At 28.6% G+C, this 21,845-nt stretch overlaps 2 protein-coding genes and 1 long non-coding RNA gene across 5 annotated transcripts; 1 reads left to right on the top strand and 2 right to left on the bottom strand.

Moving 5' to 3' along the window:
* Positions 1-4,383: 4,383 nt before the first annotated feature.
* On the bottom strand, positions 4,384-9,905 carry LOC110628236 (nuclear transport factor 2). 3 transcript variants are annotated; one of them, XM_021774799.2, is made up of 10 exons: positions 9,683-9,905; positions 9,256-9,325; positions 8,983-9,120; positions 8,168-8,456; positions 7,840-8,084; positions 7,451-7,625; positions 7,193-7,314; positions 7,055-7,114; positions 5,229-5,292; positions 4,384-4,807 (listed from the first exon to the last, which is right to left on the bottom strand). In XM_021774799.2, the coding sequence occupies exons 2-10, from the start codon at positions 9,298-9,300 to the stop codon at positions 4,515-4,517; spliced, it is 1,431 nt and encodes a 476-aa protein (XP_021630491.1). In that variant the 5' UTR covers positions 9,301-9,325; positions 9,683-9,905; the 3' UTR covers positions 4,384-4,514. The 3 variants fall into 3 exon arrangements, with proteins under 3 accessions (XP_021630491.1, XP_021630490.1, XP_021630492.1); XM_021774798.2 differs by having other exon boundaries at positions 9,256-9,314; positions 9,683-9,877; XM_021774800.2 differs by having other exon boundaries at positions 9,256-9,334; positions 9,683-9,877.
* A 7,560-nt stretch (positions 9,906-17,465) lies between these two features.
* On the bottom strand, positions 17,466-19,303 carry LOC110627880. The gene is made up of 2 exons (XM_021774254.2): positions 18,355-19,303; positions 17,466-18,276 (listed from the first exon to the last, which is right to left on the bottom strand). Exons 1-2 carry the CDS (start codon positions 19,166-19,168, stop codon positions 17,723-17,725), a joined length of 1,368 nt encoding a protein of 455 aa, XP_021629946.1. The 5' UTR covers positions 19,169-19,303; the 3' UTR covers positions 17,466-17,722.
* Positions 19,304-19,359: 56 nt separating this feature from the next.
* LOC110627255 lies at positions 19,360-20,767 on the top strand. Its single transcript, XR_002489860.2, has 2 exons — positions 19,360-20,339; positions 20,438-20,767. It is a non-coding gene; the product is annotated as an uncharacterized LOC110627255 (long non-coding RNA).
* Positions 20,768-21,845: the final 1,078 nt, after the last annotated feature.

Raw genomic sequence — 21,845 nt, forward strand, 5'->3', positions numbered from 1 at the left:
GCAAAGAGAGGGTTTCCTTGCCGCAACTCTCTAAAAGGTTTGAAGAAATCCATTCGCATCCATTAATTTGAATTAAATAAAATACTACACATTCTACATTCTAATCAATTCATATATATTAAAAGGTGTATTCACATATTTAATTTGATAATAAATATATTAAAATAAATTATATATATATATATATATATATATCGCAAAAAGTAATATTTTAATGGTGTTTAAAAGTTGATTTGAATATAATTTATTATCCGTTAGTTAGCCATTCAAACCGCTTAATAATTTTATACCCATTGACTACTCTTACTTGCATGTTTATATTCTGTTAAAATAATAAAAATACAATTGAAAAATATAAATTAAAAAAATATTATAAAATAAACAAATAAAAATAAAATAGTTAAATTTAGATATTACATTTTAAATAATAAAAAAATAAATTAATTTTATAAACTATAAATTACTAAATCTTGCAAATTATATTCTAATAATGGAAACACACACAAAAAGTTTTAACTTTAAAATAAAAATTTTAATTTTAATTTTAATTTTAATTTTAATTTTAATTTTAATTTTAATTTTACAGAAATTTAAAAAATTTAAAAATTAAAATAATTTCTATAGATTATTTTAATTTTTTTTCAGAAATGCGATTAACTTTAATATTGTAGAAATTAAAAAATAAAATAATTTATACATATTATTTTAATTCTTTTTTAAAAATGTGGGTAATTTTAATTTTGTACGAATTGCAAAAGTTAAAATAATTTATACATTATTTTAAGTTTTTTCAGAAATGTGACTAATTTTAGTTTTGCAGAAATTTAAAAAATTATTTCACTTAAAATAATTATGAAAACATTAAATAATGTATTTTCAAAATATATTATTGATGCAGAAATATGACATTTAATTTTTTAAAAAATAAAAATAAAAATAATTGAATTGAGATATTACATATTTAATAATAAAAAAATTAAAAAAAAAACTCCTTAATATTATATTCAAATCAATACGATTAAAATATATAATTAAATATAAAATAATTATTTATTGATTAATCAATAAAAAATTATACAAATTAAATAAAATATCTAAACTAATTCAAGATTTCATTGAATGAAGTTTATTAATTTAGATTGGTCGAATTTAATAGATTGATTCAATTCATGAATATTCCTAATACTTCATGCTCTCAAATCTACTCTTGAGACGGTACATCACTTCATGGCAAATAATATTACATGAAATTAGCTTGGCTTTTAGTAAAATTCCTTTGTTTAGATCCAATGGTCGAATCCATGAATGGTCAAATCCATGAATGGTCAAATGCTGTTGCAGGTTCTTAATTGCATTCCTCATTCCTACCAGTCTTGGAGTTTCTGTTGTCATCCAAATGTTGATGAGGTTCTTAACCTCAAGGCTGGAGTTTCGATCATGGCCGCAAGCCTCGAGTTTGAGAAGATTTTGAACATATTCGAAGCCAGCTGGACATGACATTTTCAAACTCCTCATTGTCTCTCTTCTTTTTAGAGAGAAACTTCTCTGAGAGAGATTCTCGAAGTAGTCAGCCTCTCTTTTTTATCGGTGTTCGTGCTGCCACCCCTGTCCCTCCTAGGTAGGGGTAGCTCTCCTCGCCTTGGGATGTACAGTAATTTCTCTACGTATTAACAAACAATAAAAAAGCACTGTAACTGATAATTTTTCATAGAAATTTCCTATTTTTCATTTCTTCTTTGGACAGATTAGAATAAAAAAAAAACTATTTATGAGAGGAATCATGGAGCAGGTCCATTAAAGCCACATACACCTCATATACATTACATTTACAGAAAAATCCAAATAATTAGAAAAAAAAAATCAAAATTCTCAAGACGGAGCCTATTCACCTTCAATATACTTCTATAAATTTCGCAGCTTAAAACTCAACGATAACAATGAAGATGAAAAAAAATCTGAGAGAGCCAGATGAGAGGGGAGTAGAAGAGGAGGACAAGGATGTCAATGGGTTAGTGGGATGAAATTGGGGACCAAAGTAGAAGAAGAAGAAGAGGCGAAGGAGGAAGAATGTGATTAGTGGATACAGATGGAGGGAGAAACGTACATGTGGTGGGTTAGAATTAGGTTTCTTTGAAATTATATATATACAACTGATTTGATTTAATTTGGTTCGTTTTAATTAATTTAATTTGAAAATTATTTGACTCTAAAAATATTTGTGACTTTTTACTTAAAATTAACGACGGATTATTAATTATTAATAAAAAATAAAATTATTATATTTTAGTTTAATTTCACCAAAACTCAAAGATTTTATAATAACTTTTTTAAAATAATTTATCATATTGTCTTCTGTTAAATAAATCATCAATTTTTTTACATTTAAAAAATTATACCTTTTATCTCATAAATTTTATTTTTTTAGTTATTCTAAAATTATTATATATTTATTTTTATATTATAATAACATATATAACTGAATTATTATAACCTCATCCAATTTTATTTTATTTTTAATAATTTCTTAAAATATTTCTTAAAATTTAATAAAATTTAATATCAGATGGCATAATGAAAAAGTAAATAAAAAATTATTTTTTTAATGAATGAAAAATCAAAATAGATGAAAATTATGAGAGAAAAGAATACATATTAAAATAAGAGTAAATTACATTTTAATTCTTAACCTTTTTATATAATTAATGAATCAATTTTTATATTTTTAAAATCTAAAATTTAAATTTTTAATAACCAATTTATCTAAATTAGAAATTTCTGTATTCATATTTGATGTTAAAAAAATATGAAAATATTTTTATTATTCTTTTTATATAGATAAATTAAATTTAAATTATTAAATTTTAGCATAATTAATATATCAATTTTTATATTTCTAAAATTATATGTTTAAATCATTTTATAATCGGTTTATCTTCATTTATTATAATTTAAAATTTTTGAACAATAACTTTTATTTATAATATTTTATTTAACTATTTTTTAATTTTTTTATTCTTCAATTTTCTTTTATTAAAATATTTCCGTATATAATTTTAAAATTTATAAAAAATACTTATAATTTCAATTATTTTTAAGTAAATTATAAATTTTTATAAAAAGCATTTTATAAAAATTATACTTTCAAAAAAATTTTACTATTTACTAATTTTAAATTAATATATATGTGGATGAACGATAATTTTAAATAAATTAAATATAAAGAAATATAAAAATTTAATTTTAAAAATAAAAAAATTAATTTATTAATTATATTAAAATTAAAAAATCAGAGTAAAATTTAAATAATATAAAAAATTTTACTTATATTAAAAATAATTTAAATATTTATAAGTCAAATGTTTTTTTTATTATTTTGTTAGTGAAATTATAAAATATTTTAAGTGTTTAAAATATTTTATAATTTCACTAGCAAAATAATAAAAAAAACATTCGATTTGAGTTGAATTCTATAAAAATTTAATTATTTAATTTTAAAAATATAAATATCAATTCATTCACTATATTAAAATTAAAAATTAAAAAATAATTTATCTTAAAAATAAATATGATTTATTATTTAATTTATATAATATAAAATAATTTATCTTAAAAATAAAAATAATTTATTATTTAACTTATAAAATATATAATAATTTTTTAATAATATTTTAATTTTAAAAAATATATTGAAATTCTTTAAAATATTAAAAAAATTTATTGATCAATATTTTTTAATTTTATAAAAATTAAATTAATTAATCTCTTTACTTAGGAGCATTTTAAATTTTCTCCATATTTCTTGGCTAAAATTAATAAAAAGAGATGAAAATATTTTGTAAATCTCAAACACTATTTATTATATTTTTAATAAATTATATTTTTTAAAATTCAAAAACTAATTAATAAATTTTCACATAAACTAAATATTAATTTTTTTTTTTCAAAAAAAAATTCAACGGTTGAGATAGGCCTTTTTTCTGTTAATAGATTAAACTATATAATTTATTTTGCAAGCTATTACACAATGCACAAGAAATTATCTATCCATTTCAAAGAAAATATGAAAACCAAGCAGAGCAGAAACCAGGCTGGCAGGCTCATGACAACCCCTCGAACTAAAATAACAAAAAAATTCAAACAATTACAGGATCCATTCAAGACAACCTATCCAATCAAAGCAGGAACACTAGCTTAATTAAACTGTTCAAGTCTATATAAGAGCATCAAAGCCAGGCAATATATTCATGCAAGATTATTGAAAATTCGACTCAGAACTATCATGGAGAATCAGACATGAACTAGCATACCAACACAAAACTTTACTATGCACCGAAATGCGACTCTTTACCCAGGAAAAATCAGACAAAGTCGAAAAGGTAATCCTTAACAAAAATTTCAAGAAGCTCATCTATTGATGTGTATCATTCTCATTTAATACCGATAAATCACTGCACTAATGAACATAAAATTATCTATAATCTCTTCCAAACCACCTCTTCCGATGTTACAGATCTTCAAGCAGTAGCAGATACCCGTGGTGCTGTTGTTTTAGCTGCAGCATTAAGAGACAACCCACCAGCACGGTTTGCACGGTCACCATTGTTCCTCATCTTATCATTCCTCCGATATCCATCACCTCCACGGTTTGAATATCCACCCCTATTACCATTCCTATTTCCAAACTCTGTCCTGTTAGTGAAATCACTTCGGCCATAGGCTCTGCCCCCTCCAAAATTTCCACGCCCTCTCGGTCCCTCGTTCCTGTATCCAGCCCCAGCTCCAGAGGAAAATCGACCCCTATTGTTCCCTGCAGATGAAGAGACTTGAGCATAAAAAAGAAATAGATAGAAGGCCCGATGCAGACTTGTGGGCAGGATCTAGAAATTAGATTTATATAGCTGTGAACATTCTCCCATTTAATTGGCAAAAATGAGTCATTTGCTTCCCATCCTAACTTGGGTAGACAACAAATTCTTAATAACTAATTAAGGCAAGCGAATCCAATTTTTTTTCATGAGATACACCTTCCTGTTCCCATTAAATACAAGGCAAGGGTTTTATCTAATCCTACAGGAAAATCACCAACAAGTACTGTATATGTTCATATCTAACTTGACATGAAATTTAAGGCATCAATGTAAGTTGAAAAGATATTGCTCCCATGAATTGCATGTGAACAATGTGGAACAATCTTCTACAAGTAAAATTGACCATGAAGACCAACTTGCCTCGAGAAGTAGATCTCTTTTCCTCCACAACAACCCGGCATCCACTAATCATGATAGGAGAAGCCTGAAACATCAGCAAAAACATGCCTCAAACAAAAAGCTTAAACCATAGTATGATTTACAACTAAACAATACTAGATGTACTAAAAAAGCAATGAATAATTGAATATGATTAAGTTTTCCATTGTCATAATAAACTAAAGAATAAGTAAAACTCATGAAGTCTTTGCATCCCAAGGACTAGTAAAAAAAATTACTGACATGGTGGGCGAACAGCCTAACACACTATTCATAATGGAAAGGAGGCGAAACCATAAACAACAGTTAAGGAAAGGTGACAACACAGAAAAGCAACCCCAAAATCATTCAATATTCCACATCAATTATCACGCTTGAATGAACTCATGTCCACAAATTTGCAATTTCCCATAGCCAGAACTAATTTGGTTACGCCTTTCTAGGCTGGGAAAATAATTCCTCCTCGCACTTGGTGTATACAACAAGGCCATGCAGCTAAATTTCAGAGTAGTCAGATTATAGGATAAGAATCTTTGGCAGATAAAATCACAAATCACAAATTAATTCCAAATAATCTAAGATGACAACTACAAAAATGAAAAATGCCAGTGTTTTAAATAGTAAAAAGTTATGGATGCCAACAACAGTTCTATATCGAAGCTGTCAATGAACTGCCATTGCTCCTTACCACATGTATAGTTAAAATGGAAATTTTAATATCCACAAGTTCATTAACAGCACTTAACCTTTTGCCAGCACTGTCTAAAACTTCAAATTATTTACCAAATATTATAATTCCAGAAGGTAATGTCATGTTTGTCGCAGTAAATGCCAAAGAAATTCCATAGAACTTTTGATTTACATTCATTTGAAATGTTATCACATTCTGTGCAAATGGGAAAAGAGCAAAAGGGTTGCACTTTTCAGGATTTTGCGTAATGCACATGACCTGTGCACCCCTTTACCCCAGCAGGAAAATTATGCTTAAAATTTGATAGAAAATAAGACAAATTACTGCCAAGTTAACCAATAAAAACATCTAAGATCCAAGTTACAAAAGAAATCCAATATTATTAAGCCAATCAGTCATTAAACTTTTTTAAGTAGGCAAGACACTTATCCTATTACCCAACTCTATATCGCCAATTGCAGATTGTCTCAAACATCGTACTTATTCCCACTCCTACATTTGAAACTAACCTTTATTGCACAAATTATCCCATATGACACTAGTAGAAACATCCTTTCTCCGAATAGTTGCGCCACTCAGGTATCTTTTGTGCTCAACACAAATGCACGACTAGGACACAAAAGTGAACATGCCATACATCTACAAATTCGACCAAGTAGCATGTCATAATATCCAGAAGCAGAAAGCATCTCATTCTTATCAGATTCTCCATTCAAACAGAACACATTCAAGTAAAGAAATTATTTCTTCAAAACATTTCTTCAATTTTTTAAAGCATTTGCATATAACTTTTTTCAACAATTTAAGCATATGATAGTAACAAAAGTGAACATAAATAACCCAAAAAAAAAAAAAAAAGAGAAGTTCCATGGCAAGGCTATAGGTTGTGCATTTATAACAAGAATTTAAATCTACAGAGGTATTCCTAAGAAAAGTTATATATCATATTTTCTTTTTTCCCTTCCTATAATGGGAGAACAATGATCATTAAATGACTAAATGAGGAAGCAAAGAAGTTACAACTGAAACATCTGCAGATAATCAAGAAGACATAACAAAGAAAAGAAGACCTCAAGAAGACATAACAAAGAAAAGAAGACCTGTTAACATAGCATACCTGCAATGCACTTTGCACAGCACTTGCCACTTCAAATTCAACAAAGCCAAAGCAAAATCCCTGCAATGCAACAAATAAATAATGAGAATGAGCAGCAGATACATATAATATTGAGTCACATTAGCAGTTGACTTGCACCTTCTGACATCTAACTTGAATACCACCAGACCTAATAGGTCCGAACTTCTTAAATTCATCCTCAAGTAGCACAGGTGTCGCATCTAAAGGTAGACCTTTCACATAGATGGAAGGGCCTTCAGCTGCATGGACACATGAATAACAGATCAGAAAGTTGTTAAAACACGTCCACTGCATGCATGAGTAGAATAAATCGACGTCTTAACATTTATAAAAGTTAATCTGCCAAGAAAAGAAAAATACTGAAGGACTAAACACCTTCATTCTCTTGGACATTCCCATTTTCAGTAGTATTTGAAGTAAAGACATGTGTCTCAGTTGCCAATGCAGGAGGTACTGCAGCAGTGACTTGTTCTTGGCTTTTTGGTGCAGACCTCACAGGAGAAGGGGCAGGGCTTGAAAAAGGTGCAGCGTTCTCCTTCATAACTTTCAGCTAGAAAAAAAAAATATATAACCATTTAACTATCTAAAGACAAATGATGGCTGGGAGACATAACAAAAAGATATCAAGCATTCCAGCTTTTCATAACTTTTGCTGATAAGCATTTCTAGGTATTGAAATCACTGGACATGCTACCACTATACAAAATAGCAGTATGAACCTGCCAAGAATTTCAAGCACAAAACACTGCATAATCACCACTTACAATTGATGCATATGACTTCTTTGGCACTTCTTCAATCTTAGCATTAGGTTCAGCCACAGTCTGGGAATCAACTACCATATGTGAATCATCAGGAACTTCATCAACAATTTCAGGCACTGGTGCTTCCTCTTCTTCAATTGCTCCATCCCCATCCTCAGAGGGATCACACACTTCCTCCACATTGGCTTCCTCAGAGAAAGCAGTTGTTTGCTCAGAAATGTGATTTTCATTCACTGAAGAAAATTCTGGACAAAAAAAAAAAGAAAAAAAATCAAATTGGAAGATAACAAAGACATAGTAATTATAAGGCAATTTGCTCTGCCAGTACCCTGGTTAGGAGTTGGTGGAGCTTCAACACTACTGATAACCTCCAGATTTCCATTTTGATGCTTGGCATCATCAACGAATCGGAAGACATCATTCAAAACAAAATAGCCATTGTCTTGAGGTGCCAAGAAGAAACTCTGAGTAAATTTTTGTCGATTATTATCACTTCCAGTCAAATATCCAGTCACAAGGACAAGGACTCCCCCATTGTATGATTCTTGTGAATCAACTGTAGTAATTTCTGCTCTGAAATCTCCACAACCAAGTGATAGTATCTTCTCGTTTATGGCCTGCATCATATAAATAGTCAAACATGCACTACAGCACCACAAATTCAACAATAATTCACATTCAGTAGCCTCTACTTCCAGCAGGCAATTGACATGCACTTGTGTAAGGAATTTTAGACTCCTAACATAATGAAAATATAATAACAAAAATATATCAGAAAAAACCAAAAATCCCAAGAAATCCCCTAATCTGAGCTTACTTACTGTTAAAAGTAATTGGAAAAAAAAACATTCACGAGAAAAAAATATTCCATTCTCGGATGGCAATTAGTTAAGTTAAATTCTTCAGAGTTCAAACATAGTACTCAAACCCAATAAAAGAAGACTTTGACTATGGCATTTTTCCTTGTTTGCATTCCAAACTGGAATAGCAGAAAAAAGTTCTGTAACTTATTGGCAATCCCAATTCCCAAATCCTTGAACAATCCACTTATATTCATTGCTATGGAGCAGAAAGCACTTTGAAAAGGAAGTAAGAAAACAGATTCACAAGCACTTTATGTGGGCTGTAAAGTGTGGAGCTCACCTGCATGGTGGTTGTGGTACTCATGATCCCACCCTCCTCTGTACGACCAAGCTTACTATCATCCTGGTAGAATCGATGAACAAGTTCCGGCGATTGATGCAAGATGAGATAGTATTGGTGAACAAACGCATTACCGACCTAAATCCAAAAAATTACATTTAAAAATTAAAAAGAAAAAGAATTAAAACTCGACAAAGAACAACATAAATAGGCAAAAATATATTTACTAACGAAGAGAGAGAGAGAGAGAGAGAGAGAGGAAAAAAAACATACAACATCAGGAGGAGGCACTGGGGCTTGCTGAGCGGAGGCTGCCATCACTGATGAAATCTCTGAAATCAACCTAAAAGGCCTAATTAATCCTACCAATTATCAACTAATAACACAACATCATTCACTTATTTGACAAGTACTAATGAAATTCAAAACCTTAGGAAAAAATGACGAAATAGATTTGCCAAAGCTAATCGAAGGAACGTCACACAACATTTAACAAGACAAAGATAACCTTGCTCAGCTAAACATAGCTAACCTACAGAGAAACACGTAAACAGATACACTCGCATCGACTCGTCGAATCATGAAGAAGAAGAATTTAACTCTAAGGTATCAGCTTACACTTCATATTCAAGTTATATCAGAAGCATCTTCAAAGCCATAACTGAAGAAAGATGAGCTAAGAGATCAGAGAAAAGAGTACCTGAGCTCAGATTTGGATCCGAGAGAGACAGCAAGTGAGTGAGGTGAGAGAAAGATGGTGATTAGTTCTGCTACTTGCAGTGTCTTTCTCTCACCTCCCTCTTGGAATGGTGATTTCTAGGGTTTTTCTGGATCTTCTCAAAAGTTCAGGGGCGCGAGAATGAAAGGGTGGAGAAGAAATGAGAAGGACAGAGGAAAAGGGTTTTGGTGGTTTTATATGAGGAATTTCGAGGTGGTTGGTTGTGTTAGTGTCATTATGCGAGTAATTCTGTCCTGCCCAGCGCCAAAATGATGATACGTCTAGTCGTTTTTGGGAGGGGAAAGATTATCAAGGGTGAAATAGGGAGTCCATAATGGCTAAAAGAACAAGTTTTTGTTTTTTTAGGTTTATATTATATATTTAACTATACTTTTAATCAATATAAAAATAATTACAAATTTTTTTAATAGATGAAAAATGGGTTTAGCCCTCTACAAAAGGTCCTATTATATGAAAATAATTAAACATAATTCAAGTTCATTAAAATTATCCGTCGAATAGGAGGGAAACGATGGATTGACAACATTAGGCAGTTACAATACATATCTCTATTTTTATAAGAAATTAGAAAAAAGTAGAACTCAGCCTAACAAACACGAATCAACCCCAAAGCTAACGAGAGAGCAACAATTAGAGCTCCAAAGAACTGTGGCATAAGTTAGATGATCAAAACAAGCTGGTCATTTTCACTACCTTGGAGAATAGTTACTCTCACAGCCGAATATATTTAGCAACCTCATGTAGAAGAGCAATCCACACCCAGTATTTAGATCCATAACTAAAGCCGCAAGAAACAGCTCTTATCAACCACCAGAACAACTCTAATCCTAGAAGAATCAACATGTATTCCAAGCCATCTCGCACAAAATTGCAACCTACCAGCATTAAGATTGCAAGTGAAGAATAATGCTAGGCATTCGCTGTTGACACCACAGCCTCCTCCAACAAAGCGAAAGACCGTATCTCCAAAAGAGGAGAACTAAAACTCAAAAACTATAAAGAAAAAGAGAGGTAGGAAGTGCGCTGGCAAAGAGCAAAACACCCCTGATGAAGAACTCCAAAAGGGATTGCTTAAATTTCAACTTTTTCATGACAAATATTTCTCATAGAAAATATTTTTTAATAAAATAACTTAATTTTTTATTGTTTAATTTTCATTTAAAAATAAAACATTTTAATAAATTTATATATAGAAATGTTAATAAAATTTTCAAAATATAAAAAATGATTTATGTTTTTGTAAAGAAAAAGTAATTTTTTAAAAAAATTATTTAATTTTCTTTGATTAAAATAATATTTTTTATTTATTAATTTTTTAATCATCCAAATGTCAAATAAAATATGAAAAAATATTTTTCAATAAAATACATTGTGAACAAATGAAACTTAATTTATTTATATAAAATGAGAGAATAAAATAGTTTAAACTTCTTTCTTCGCAAAAAATAGATTTATTTATTTGTTCATAATATAGGTAAAATAGTTAAATATAGTAATTTTCAAAATTTTCAAAATATTAGAACTAAAATTGATAGTATTTTTTTTTCAACTTTGGATTTAAGTTTTTTATTTAAATTATGATTTTCATTAAACCAATTAATTAATTTTTTTTATTTTTTACTTGTTCAAATGAAAATTTTAGTTTTAACTCATAATTACACTGAAACTAATATGTTGTAATATTTATTTTAATCAATATGATTTTGTCGATTTTTATTTAATTTTATTTTACATTAGATTTTTATCCAATATCCATTTCAAATCTGACAATAAGCAAATGTAGATTTTTTTTTAATTATTTAGGATTTGCAGTTTATTGGTACAATTAATCTAAATATAGATTTTTCTTATTACTTTTCTCCAAAAATTCATTTTTTTTTTCTTTTAAATAAAATATTAACAGGATATTTAAATAAAAGACCATTGTCAGAAAACTCTGTAATTTTAAATTTATTGTAATTATATATTATATTTAAAATTAATAAAATATTTAAAGTTATTTTAATTGCATTTAATTATTATTTATATTATTAAAAAATAATAAATTATTACGTTACTCACCACGTTTATAGTTTTATTTTTTATCAATTAAATAATATCCTTTTAATATTTGACTAAATATACTGTATTATTAAAGATTAATAAAATTATAAAATATTATTTTTTTTATTATTAATATATTTTAAAATTATTATTTATATTGTTATTTATTTTTTAATTTTTATCAATAATTTCATACCAATAATTTATTTTAATTAAAATTATTATCAATCTATTTTTTATATGTCCAACATACTTATTAATATTATTTTTAAAACTATTATTTAAGAAAATAAACTTATTAAATATGTTAATTATGAAATATTAAAAAATAATTTAAAATAATGTTTTATATAATTTAATTTAAAAATATTAAAAATAATAAACTTTGTTTAGATTTTTTTTTTCTAAATTATTCTTTTAACTATCAATATAATATTAATCAATCACTTTTTTCCAGACTATGTTAACATTTAAAGTGAGTTTAAAAAATTGATAATATATGGATTAATTTAAAATTTAATTATGTAGTCTGATTTATTTAAGTATTTGCAATTATAAATTTAAATCTCATCATGCTAAAAAATTAAAATTTTATTAACATAATAGATATTTACTAAAAAAACATATATTTTTTAATTTTATTATAATTTTACTATATACTATTTTTTCAATAAAATTATATTTTTTTAGAAAAATTAATAATTCTATTTTAAAATTTTATATTATTATTATTTGATTATAACGTAATAATTTTGTTAATTTTTAACTGTATAAGTAATAATGGAATACAATCGGAAGAATTTTATAAAATTAGAATTTAATTAATAAAAGAATAGTATTGATTGTGATTACAATAATTCTAAGGGATTACAATAATTCTAAGAATATATATATATATATATTTTGGTGTTTCTTAAATAACTATATGTGAATAACAGTTGTCTCAATTGTGTTTATATTAAATTTTAATTTTTGACATTCTAAAATTTAAAAAATAGAATTTATAATAGTTTGTCCGAGAGGAGGGTCATCTTCTCTTTTTATCCATTTTTTTTTTCTATTAGTGACGTGTAACGGTTTTTCTGCTATAGTGCCATCTGCCTCTGTTACGCAGCTCCGTACGTACGAAAATATCAAACGTCCTCTCCACGCCAGACAGCCATTTAATTTTTCCGACACTTGTGGGGACAGAACTGCGAAATAACTGGCCCTATTATCCTTTCTCATGTCGCGTCATTGGGCCAAACTTGTGGTTGGGGGTCTTGGACTTGTAGTGATCCGGTCCGGTCCGTGAAATTAAGTCAAGGCCGAAAATGCTGGTCCGATCTATCAGGGGACCTCATAGACTTTGAACCAACGATTAAGGTTTTTTATTTTATTTTTTAAAAAACAACGATTGTTTTCATTAAAAAGGATTAAGATTTGCATTTTGTTTGCTGTAAATAATATTTTATTTTAATATAAATTTACGATTAACTTAATTTAATGAAACATTCATATATTAGTTTAGATATTTTTCAAAAAAACAATTATTTAGTCATGGTAAATTGAAACATGCAATTTACTAAAAAAAAAAAAAGTTAATTCACTATAGTTGTATTGCTTATTAAAAAATTAAATTTGTTGTATATATCTAAATTATAGAAACAAATTTATTACAATATATGAAATTATAAAATTAAAGAAAATTCTACCTCTATTTCTTACGCAATAGACTGATTTAAAAATTTTTTAAAATTGAAATAATGAAAATTTGGCTTTTAAAAATATAAAAATTAATGCATAGATTTTATTAAATTATAGTGACTATATAATTTACCTTAAATATAATACTTAATTGAATTTTAAATACTGATGACCTGTGGAGCAGTGTTGGGCCAGCCCTAAAAAGCCTAGGTAAGCATAAGCTTATAAAGCTCGAGTAAATTCAAATATCTATAAAAAAAATTTGAGAGATTTATAATTTAGTTTTTAGATATTTGTCATTATTAATAAGTTAGTTTCTATAATTTTAAAAGGGTAAACTGTAATTTAATCTCTCTGATTTAGTGAAATACAACCTTTCGTCCCTTTGTTTTAAAAAACCTTCAATTTAATCTTTCACATTTAAAAAAACTGCAAAATAGTATCTATCGTCAAATTTTCAGTTAACATTCCATTTATTTTAATAAAAATGACTAAACTACCATTTTCTCATCATCTTTCTCATTCTTTTCCCGATCCTCTTCTTCCTTTTCTCCTCCTCCTCCACCTCCTCCTCCTCCTTCTTCTTCTTCTTCTTCTTTTTCTTCTTCTCCTTCTCCTTCTTTTCCCGATCCTTTCTCCTCCTCCTCCTCCTCCTCCTCCTCCCGATCCTCTTCTTCCTTTTCTCCTCATCCTCCTCCTCGTCCTCCTCGTCCTCCTCCTTCTTCTTCTTCTTCTTCTCCTCCTCCTCCTCCTCCTTCTTTTCCCGATCCTTTCTCCTCCTCCTCCTCTTCCTCCTCCTCCTCCTTCTCCTTCTGTGTTGGGATGGAGTGAATACCGTTTGGTTGAGTTTTTTTACTTAAAGGGTAGTTTAGTCATTTTCATTAAAATAAACAGAAGGTTAACTGAAAATTTGACGGTAGGAACTATTTTGCAGTTTTTTTAAATGCGAATGATTAAATTGAAGGTTTTTTAAAACAGAGTGACAAAATGTTGTATTTCACTAAATCAGAGAGATTAAATTGCAGTTTACCCATTTTAAAAATATATTAAAATATCATCGTCTTTTCTTTCCATCAACGAAATAGTTCTTCCGTCCTCTTTTCCATTAAAATTAAACAAAAGAGAAGAGAGAAATTTTTAAATCCAATTTTACTCTCAAATAAAATCCCTTATTCAGTAATTGAATATTGCTATTATTAACAAGTCAGTCCCTATATCTTAAAAAATCTATTAAAACGTTTTTATCTTTTATTATATCTATTAAAACGTCCTTATCACTTTTTTCCGTCAATGAAATAGTCCCTCCTCATCGTTTTCTTTCCGTCAACGAAATCGTCCCTCCCTATATTTTCAAAAATCTATTAAAACGTTTTTATCTTTTCTCATATCTATTAAAACGTTTTTATCATTTATTTTTATCAACGAAATAGTCCTTATCTTTTCTCACATCTATTAAAACGTCCTTATCGTTTCTTTCCGTCAACGAAATAGTCATTCCTCCTCCTCAAAAAAGAAGAAGAACATGATGATGATGAAGGAGAAGAAAGAAGCAGAAGTAGAAGAAGAAGCAGAAAAAGGAGGAAAAATTGATGAAGAAGAAAAATGAGGAGGAGGAAAAGAAGGGAGTAATTTAGTTTTTTACTATATTTTTAATGGCAAAAATAGACGGAATGACTATTTCGTTGACAGAGAAAAAAGATAACGACGTTTTAATAAGTTTTTAAAAATACAGGGACTGACTTGTTAATAATGGCAATACTCAGAGACTGAATTATAAATCTCCCAAATATTTTAAATATTACACTTTTCATTTTATAATAAATAAAAGAAAAAGGTGTTTTTTTTAAAAAGTATTTTAGATACTATTAAAAAAGCAATTTAGGAAAAACTATTTTAATGTTTTTTAATCCGTTTTGATCACTCACATAAGAATTTAGAATTGAGTTTCCACTTCTAAGAAAAAAAAGAGAAATTTTAACATGCAGAAAACTCTGCTGATTTCAAAATTAGATTTCGATAATCAACTCTAATTTTCCTCCTAAATGAGAGGAAAAAAAAAAGGGGGAATTCAAGTAAACCTTGAGTGATTAAAATATTTTTTTAATTTTAAAATTACATTCAAATATCTTAATTTATTTTTATTCTGATAACTAAAAAAGCATCTGTGAGGTTTTATTTATTTTACCATTAATCTATTAGTTAAATTTGTTTAATTTTATCTTTATATTTTATTATAACTAATTAAAATATCCATTAATTTTAAAATTATATTAAAATATCATTATTTTTTATTTTATTAACTAAAAATAATATTTGTTAATTTTTATCCAGTTTTATAGTTAGTCTATTAATTAAAATTGAATTTTTTTAATATTTAAATTGACTTCATAGTTAATAAAATTCACCATTCACCTATAATTTATCTGTCTAATTAATTAATTTGTAATTGTCCACACTATCACCTCTCTATTATTGATTATAAATTTCTAATTTTTGAAAAAACTGTAAAAAATTATAGAGACTGATAAAAAAAAAAGCTAGTAGTGATCGAAAAAATCTATCGAACTGAATTAATTTTAAAATTCGGTTCGGTTTTTTATTCAATTCAATTCGGTTCGGTTCGGTTTTTAATTTAAAAAATTTTGATTATTTCGGTTCGGTTCGATTTTGATCAAAAAAAATTAAAAAAATCAAACCGAATCGATTAGTGATAATAATATATTATTTTCAATAATATAAAGAAATTAAATTATATTAAAATTAAAATATTTTAATTAAATTTTAAAATATTAAAAATAAAGTGTGAAAAATAAAAAATTTATTAAAAATCGAAACTGATCAAACCGAATCGAATCGAATTGAATCAAATAGGTTCAATTCGATTTTTATAAATTCTAAAATTTCAATTTTTGAACCGAACCGACCGAATACTCACCCTGATCGAAAGGAATTTCTTTTTTTAAAAAAGTCAAATTACACTTCTATATTTTATTCAATGGTCAATTAAATTAAATTTATTTTTTTTATTAATTTAATTTTTATACTTTTATTTAAGAGTCAAATAAATTTTACTTTTTAAAAGACGTGCTTGCTATTGATTCGGTGAAAACAATATTTTTTTAATTTAAAATTAGTATTTTAACTAACATAACATTGTTAAAAAAATACATAAAAATAGTACATAATTTTAAAAATTGTGAAATTGAAAATTTCATAATAAAAAAAAGTATTTTAATATTAAAAAATATTTTATCATCAAAAAATAATATTATTTTATTCTAAATTTATTTTACTTTTAAATAAAAATATGGAGACTTAATTTATAAAAAATATATTTATAAATTTTTAAGTATAAAAATTTAATTAAATTGATATTCAAAACTTTTTTTCAATTTTAATTAATAAATTAACGATAAACATAATAAAAACTAATAAATATTCTTTTTAATTGAGCCATAATATTTTAATATAATTTTAAAATTATGAAATTATTTTAATTATTTAAAATAAATTTAATAATAAAAATTAATAAATATCCTTTTTACTAATAAAATAAAAATATTAAATTATTTTAATATAATTTTAGAACTATATAAATATATTAATTAATTAAAATAAATTTTAAAAATATGACAATAATTATCCCTATATTATAATGTAAAAAATGTATTATAATTATATATTTTATTTGAAATAAAAATTTAATAAAAAAATTCAATTTAATTTATTTTTTATTAATTCTTCATTTAAAAAGAAAATTTTATTTTTTTAACTTATAAAATTTTCATGAAATTATATATAATTAATTTAATAAAAATTTATATAAATCATAACAAAAATAGAAATAATGGCATAAATTGATAGATTGTATACAACAACAAATTAAGTTGGATGATATTCACATTTATACCACTCAAATACTTGGCTATGCTCATATTCAACTCCTATAGCAATTACTTTTCCTTTCTTTGTCTAGAGTTTTTAAATGGCTTTCAACCTTTGCAGTTCATAGTTTGCATGTTCAAATAAGCAAAACTTCGATACTAGAGAGAAATGAAAGAGTTATCTCCCATGATCCTCTTGATCACCAAAACCGAATAATATATCCACTTGTTAAAAAAAACAAAAAATCTCCTGGGAGTCACCTCCTACCATTTTCCAGGAAGAGCCTATAAAATAATTTTTCTTTGAAAAAAAAGAATAAGAAGAGGAGGCTAGGAGCATCGCAAGGGATCCGTTAAATATCAGTAGCCCGCAAAACGCAATGCGTTGTCAAAAATCTGATGGAATCACGGTGATGTGCCTTAGAGGGTGTGAAACATCCGTACCACCGGAATGTTGCACAAACTCCGCCGGTGAAAATGACGTTCCATGGCAAACACAAATGATGCTTACCTCTGTTTTTGTATATCTATACAGAAACCCATTAATGGTTTTCCCATTCGGACCATTTCCTGTTGTTGAAACACATGGCATGTAAGGCAAAGAAGAAGTCTGTGTAGTTGGAGGCTTAGGCGACTTTCCGACCACTTCTGCTTTGTTTTCCACCAGTTTCGGACTTTCAGGAGTTGAAATCTGGCTTCTGCTGGGATCTGGTTCTGTTTCTAATTCAGCTTCTTCCTTGGGTTCTGCGTTGGATTGAGGAGTACTCGAGTGAATCGTTTTCTCAATGCGCTTTGATGGATTAGTAACTTGAGCAGAATCCGTGAGGTGAGATGTTGCAGTGTGTTCAAACCAGCCCTTCACATTATTTTCATTTGAACATTTCAATTGAGGCTGTTCGGGTTCAGGACTCGAATGGCTTCTGTTGTCGTTTCCGCCACCTCCTGAAAATTATACGATATTAATTACAATTTCTTACCCAAGTAATTTTCAAATAGAAAATAAATAATCGTCTTTTTTACCTTCGTGAGAATAGCTCCTCTGCCCGGAACCCGTAGAGGATGTACAAATGGCGGACCCGTTCGACCCAGCATTCTTGTTCCTTCCATCTCGGCTTCCATTCTGCTCCGATTCATACCCATTACGCAAATTATGACCTTGATTTGATGCAGCCTGAAATGGCACAAAGCCATAGCTAACTACAGGCTGAACCTGAACCACATTAACATTCGCACCAGGGAACACAAACCCATTCTCCGGCAGGCCATTCTGTACCGGCAGCGGTTGATTTGGTTGCACTGGCGACGAAGTACGGTCTACGCACAAGTTCAGATTCATCTTCTTTGTGTCATTGTGATTAGATCCCATATCATATGTCTTGCTTTTCTTGCATTGTCGCTCTTCCGAGTCAGCCACTTTCTCCTTAGCTTGAAAAGCATTCGCCTTTAACCACATCCCATTGTTATTTCCGGCAATAATATCTCCGTTAATTAGTTGGCCGCCGTTCAAGTACCCTTTACAAAAACCTTTCCTTAGCTGCTTCTCCTCTCTCTTCTTCTTCGCTTCCTTTCTCCTCAACGCATGAATCTCACGCTTTCTCTTCGGATCTATTTCCTGCACAATGTCTCCGTTAAAACAACGAGACACGCTAGATCTTAAGCAACTTGGGTGCTTTTCTCTCGAACCCATATCGATATTAGTATCAGAAATCGAATTGGTACCAGTTTGTCTCTTGTAACTCCCTCCAATAGACAATCCAAGCTCTAGCTCTATCTCTTCTTCTTTCAAAGCTGAAGAACCTCTATTTTTCATCATTGCACAATCGTTGCTCCCCATTGAAGCAGCAGCAGCAAATCAGCAACTAGAAAGAAACAAAACGGAGAGAAAGAGAACACTTTCAAACTATGACTTTCATAGGAACCACGAAGACGGCGATATGTTTCACAATTTGTAGGCTTTATTTTATAATTATTACGTTGTGCTTTTGGATTTCAGGTTTATGAGGACGGGGAAATGGAGAGGATTAGAACTGCCACGTGTAGGACGGAGAGAAGAGCAGAAGTTAGTTGACGACACGTAAGACATATTTGGTTTTATCTTTGAAGAAGCGTTAAGAAAGGTTACACCACTAAATCCTGATTAATCGCTAATTAAAGCGTGTGTTTTGGTTTTAGCGGGAAATCGTTAATTAACGATTTAGGTGCTTCTCCTACGGTGCACGCTCTCACGTTCTAAATATGCCACGTGGAGCAGTAGTAAGGATAGTTTAGAACCGGACACGTGTTCGTTTCTCTGCCCACTATTACGATAAAACAGCCGTGTGGTCTTTGCAATCTGGCAGGCCAGGGACACGTGGTGCCAGATCTTGATGTCCCCACGAATCTCCACCCTCTTTTTCACTAAACGAAAGCGAAGGTCAGAGAAGACGTATACCCATATAAATAATGACACGTGTCTGCCTTGATGCGGGACTCATTACATGGTTTCAAGGAGCCTGAAGTTGACACGTGGATGGCATAGGCAGCGTAGACGATGCGGCCGGATCAAGTTGCATTCCAGGCTTAACGAATGATAGGGACGAATGGGCTTATCTGTATGAAAGTGTGTGCTACACGTGCTGCAAGAGTGATGGATAAGAGAGGTGAAAATATGAGACGATTGGCACGTGTAAGTATTTGGAAGATGAGGCGCTAATGAAGGGCAATGATAATTGCGACACGTAAGCTTATGAGGTGGGCCCATGTGGAGCAATGCTTTTGAAAAGTGTGCGATACGAGGGTCGGATCGTTGGTGGTAAACGGGCAATGCATGAAGGCCACGTGTCACTGGTGGGAAAGTGGGCAACGATAATAACCAGCTGTGTGGACGTAGCTGAGTCCTCATTTGATGTTTGTGCTTCTATCCAGCACGGTTTCGCCGCCGCTTACCGGGATGACAGCTAATGAGGTTTTTTTTAGTATTCCGATTTCCGACCGAATTATACGACAAACTTATTTAACTTTTGAAGGTATTGTCCTCTTTTTTTTCCTTTCTCAAAATTAATTGATAGAAATTATTGACATGTTTATTGATTACATTTTAATATAGCCTCTTTAACATATGCAGAAGCCACGCTTTCGCTAGGTTTCTAGAGAGATTCTCTCTTTTCATTCTCCTTCATTTTTTAGAGAAAGTCTCTTCTACTGCCCGTCAGTTTCTTCCAGTTATGCATTGGGAGGCCTCACTTCCATACCGTTCAGAGAGTGGAGGTTAAGAGAGGAATTCTCTTTTTGCCAGTGTTTTTTTTTATTGGTTGTTGTCTTGATAGGTTCTTAAAGTAGCTAGAGTTCTTGTACGTTAGCCTTTTACTGGTGGTTTGGATGTTGCAAGGCTGTCTTGACGGTTCGTTGATATTGTTTAATTTCATATACCTTTGAGGACGCTCAGGTCGCCATCTATAATTTGGCTTTTTAGTTATTGGTGGATGTAGAAATTTTAAGAGAGTTAATTTAACTAAGTAATAAAAGAAAATAAAATATATGAAATAAATATATATAAATTAATTTTTTATAAAAAGTTAATAAAATATTATAATTAATTATAATAATTTTTATTTTTTATTAATTAAAATATATTAATAATAACTTTATTATCAATATTTATAAATATATTTTTGTCATCGATTAATTATTTTACAGTTCATCTCTATTATATTATAAACTCAACTTTTAATAATATTTATTATAAAATATATTTTTCTGCTATAACCGTAAACATACGAATTAAAAAAAATTCAAACAAATTCATAAAAAAATACTATTAAAATAACATAATAAATTAATATATTTTTTACTGTTAAAATTTAATAGTTACCCATAAAAAATATTTCAATATGAAATAATATAATAATTTAAAATTTATTTTTTTAATTTAAATAATTTAATATATAATTTTAATTATATAAATAGATTAGTAGCTAAATGAAATGAATAAAAAATATAAATTCTTAATAATAAAAATGGTGTATAAAATTAAATTAAATAATAACTAAATATATAAAGAAAAAATTTATGATTTAGAGTTAAAATCTTAGAGATGTGAAATAAAATTTTAAATTAAAAGAAATAGAGAATAGAAAGACTAAATAGTAATATGTATAGCTAAAATTACATGAATTAAATAATATAAATATTACACATGATTAAAAAATAATTTAATATGAAATTAAAAAGTTTAATTTTATAAAATATAAAATATTTTAATAAAGTAATTAAGGACTAACCTATAAATTTTCTAAACATACAGGATCTAATAGTAATGTTTCCTTTTTTATGAAAAAACTATCTAAATACTCCTATATAATTCAAAATTTTTCAAGAGAGCCCTTGACTCACCCCTAGCTCTGCCCCTATTTTTGGTCTTTTCGCCTGTACAAGATTTAGATGATTTGGGCTTTGTCTGGCCGGCCGTCCAGATTCTCCAGTTACTTTGCCTCTCCTCCCTCTCGTCTATGCTAAGAGCATGTCTATAGCTG

Source organism: Manihot esculenta, chromosome 12, assembly GCF_001659605.2.
Source record: "Manihot esculenta cultivar AM560-2 chromosome 12, M.esculenta_v8, whole genome shotgun sequence".
Classification (NCBI taxonomy): domain Eukaryota; kingdom Viridiplantae; phylum Streptophyta; class Magnoliopsida; order Malpighiales; family Euphorbiaceae; genus Manihot; species Manihot esculenta.

Excerpts from the sequence above, each read along its gene's own strand:
- LOC110627880 (XM_021774254.2), bottom strand. The coding sequence starts at position 19,168 with ATGGGGAGCAACGATTGTGCAATGATGAAAAATAGAGGTTCTTCAGCT. Across the intron at positions 18,277-18,354 it reads GAGGAGCTATTCTCACGAAG|GAGGTGGCGGAAACGACAAC; the intron begins GTAAAAAAGACG and ends TATAATTTTCAG.
- LOC110628236 (XM_021774799.2), bottom strand. The coding sequence starts at position 9,300 with ATGGCAGCCTCCGCTCAGCAAGCCCCAGTGCCTCCTCCTGATGTT. Across the intron at positions 9,121-9,255 it reads CAGTGCCTCCTCCTGATGTT|GTCGGTAATGCGTTTGTTCA; the intron begins GTATGTTTTTTT and ends TTTTGGATTTAG. Across the intron at positions 4,808-5,228 it reads AAAGAGATCTACTTCTCGAG|GGAACAATAGGGGTCGATTT; the intron begins GCAAGTTGGTCT and ends CTTCATCTGCAG.